The 1,727-nt window shown below is 44.8% G+C and overlaps 1 protein-coding gene across 1 annotated transcript; it reads right to left on the reverse strand.

Moving 5' to 3' along the window:
• Window positions 1–3: 3 nt before the first annotated feature.
• Window positions 4–1,383, reverse strand: LOC112090384 (pentatricopeptide repeat-containing protein At3g14330-like; the record flags this gene model as incomplete). Its single annotated transcript, XM_024161552.1, has 1 exon — window positions 4–1,383. A coding segment is annotated over exon 1 (1,293 nt), but the record flags the coding sequence as incomplete, so codon positions are not given.
• Between the last annotated feature and the right edge of the window lie 344 nt (window positions 1,384–1,727).

Genomic DNA, 1,727 nt, shown 5'->3' on the forward strand with positions numbered 1-1,727 from the left:
CAAGATATCCACCAAACAAGCATAATGCTCAATAGTTGGTGACACCCCATATTCTGACTTCATCTCGTTAAAAAGCCTCTGTCCCTCATCGATAAGCCCGGCATGGCTACAACCCGACAACAACGCAACAAACGTTACCTCATCTGGCTTGATACCAGACTCAATCATCTCATCAAACAACTCCATTGCTTCTTCTATAAAACCATTTACTGTGTACCCTGTAAGCATAGTATTCCAAGAAGTCAAGTCCTTACCTTGCATTTCATCGAACAGTCTCCCGCAGTAATCAATCTCTCCACATTTAGCGTACATGTCGAGAAGTGAGTTTAGCAGAGGGATATCAGGTCTATTGGCAGATTTTACAATCTGCACATGTATCTCTTTTCCACTGCGAAGCGCAGTTACTCGAGTGCACACAGATAAGATCGTAGTGAGGGTAACCCAACTGAACCCCATCCCTTCTCCTTGCATCTTCCTAAAAGCGTTCAGCGCATCAAAAACCTGATCTCGACCGGAAAAACTCGCAATCAACGAGTTCCAAGACACGATATTTCTTTTGCGCATTGTTTCAAACACCTTCAATGCACCCCCAGTACACCCACACTCCGCATACAACCGCAAAAGAGCGTTACTTACCACCTGATCCGGTTCTTCACTAGACTTTACAATCTGGCCATGAACAGCTCTACCGACTCTCAAATCAAACATGTCGAAACACGCCTTCAAGGCCGTGGAAAACGCGAAATTACCGGGCCGGAAGAACCGGGCCAACATCTCGCAGTAGAGAAGCAAAGCTTGCTTGGGTAGACCATTTCTCGAGTACCCAATAGCCATCGCCACCCAGACCGATTCGGGCACTTCTTCTCCGTCTTCAAGCCCGTCGAGAAAGACGCCGCAGGCCTCATCGAGGCGGCCGCAAACGGAGTAAAGAGTGATGAGCTTGCTTTTCAAGGTGGGGTTTTTGAGGAGGTTGTGTTTGCCACGGTCTCTGGCGAGTAGTAACTGCAGATAGAGTCTTTGGCCGTGTTCTAAGGACCTTCTTGAGATGCAGGCGTGGAGGAGGAGGGAGTAGGCGCCGGCGTCGGGTTCCGGGGCGGCGGGGAATTTGGACGGCCAGGATTCGATCAGGCGAAGGGCGTCCTCTAGTTTGCCAGATTTGGCCAGAGATTTAAGAGTTGAGTTTGGAGTTGGAGTAGGATAAGTAGTAGTTGTGTGGGTCTTGGAGATGTTGGGACCTGATGTTACAGTTAAGTTGGTTGGAACGGTTATGTTAGAGAGAGAAATGGCGGGAATCATTTCTTTCTCCGGAGGAGCGATGGGAATTACATGGACTGAATTTTAAATAGATTGGGCAAATTTAAAAGGGAAAAATAATTGGATATAGTGATAGGCATTTGCTAGCTTCTAGCTCTAGTTTACTGTTTTAAAAATATACAAAGACTGCTAGTGGTGCTTTGAATCAGTAAGTGCAACAGGAAACAGTGGATAAGGTCTTTGCTCTAACTATATAAGTTCATTATCTAGCATGTGGATTTAAAATTTTGAGGGTGATGAGAGGAAAATTTTGGTTTCCCAAAAGAGAATGTAATTTAGGATGGATAAAGTAGTGAGAAAAAAGTTGTAGGATATTTTCATTACAATAACATAATCATTAAAGACACGTTGACTTTGATCGCACGATTCAGTAAATCAGAACACACGCTCTATGAAAAAAAGAAGAAAAGCTA

Source organism: Morus notabilis, unplaced genomic scaffold, assembly GCF_000414095.1.
Source record: "Morus notabilis unplaced genomic scaffold, ASM41409v2 Scaffold9169, whole genome shotgun sequence".
NCBI classification, from domain to species: domain Eukaryota; kingdom Viridiplantae; phylum Streptophyta; class Magnoliopsida; order Rosales; family Moraceae; genus Morus; species Morus notabilis.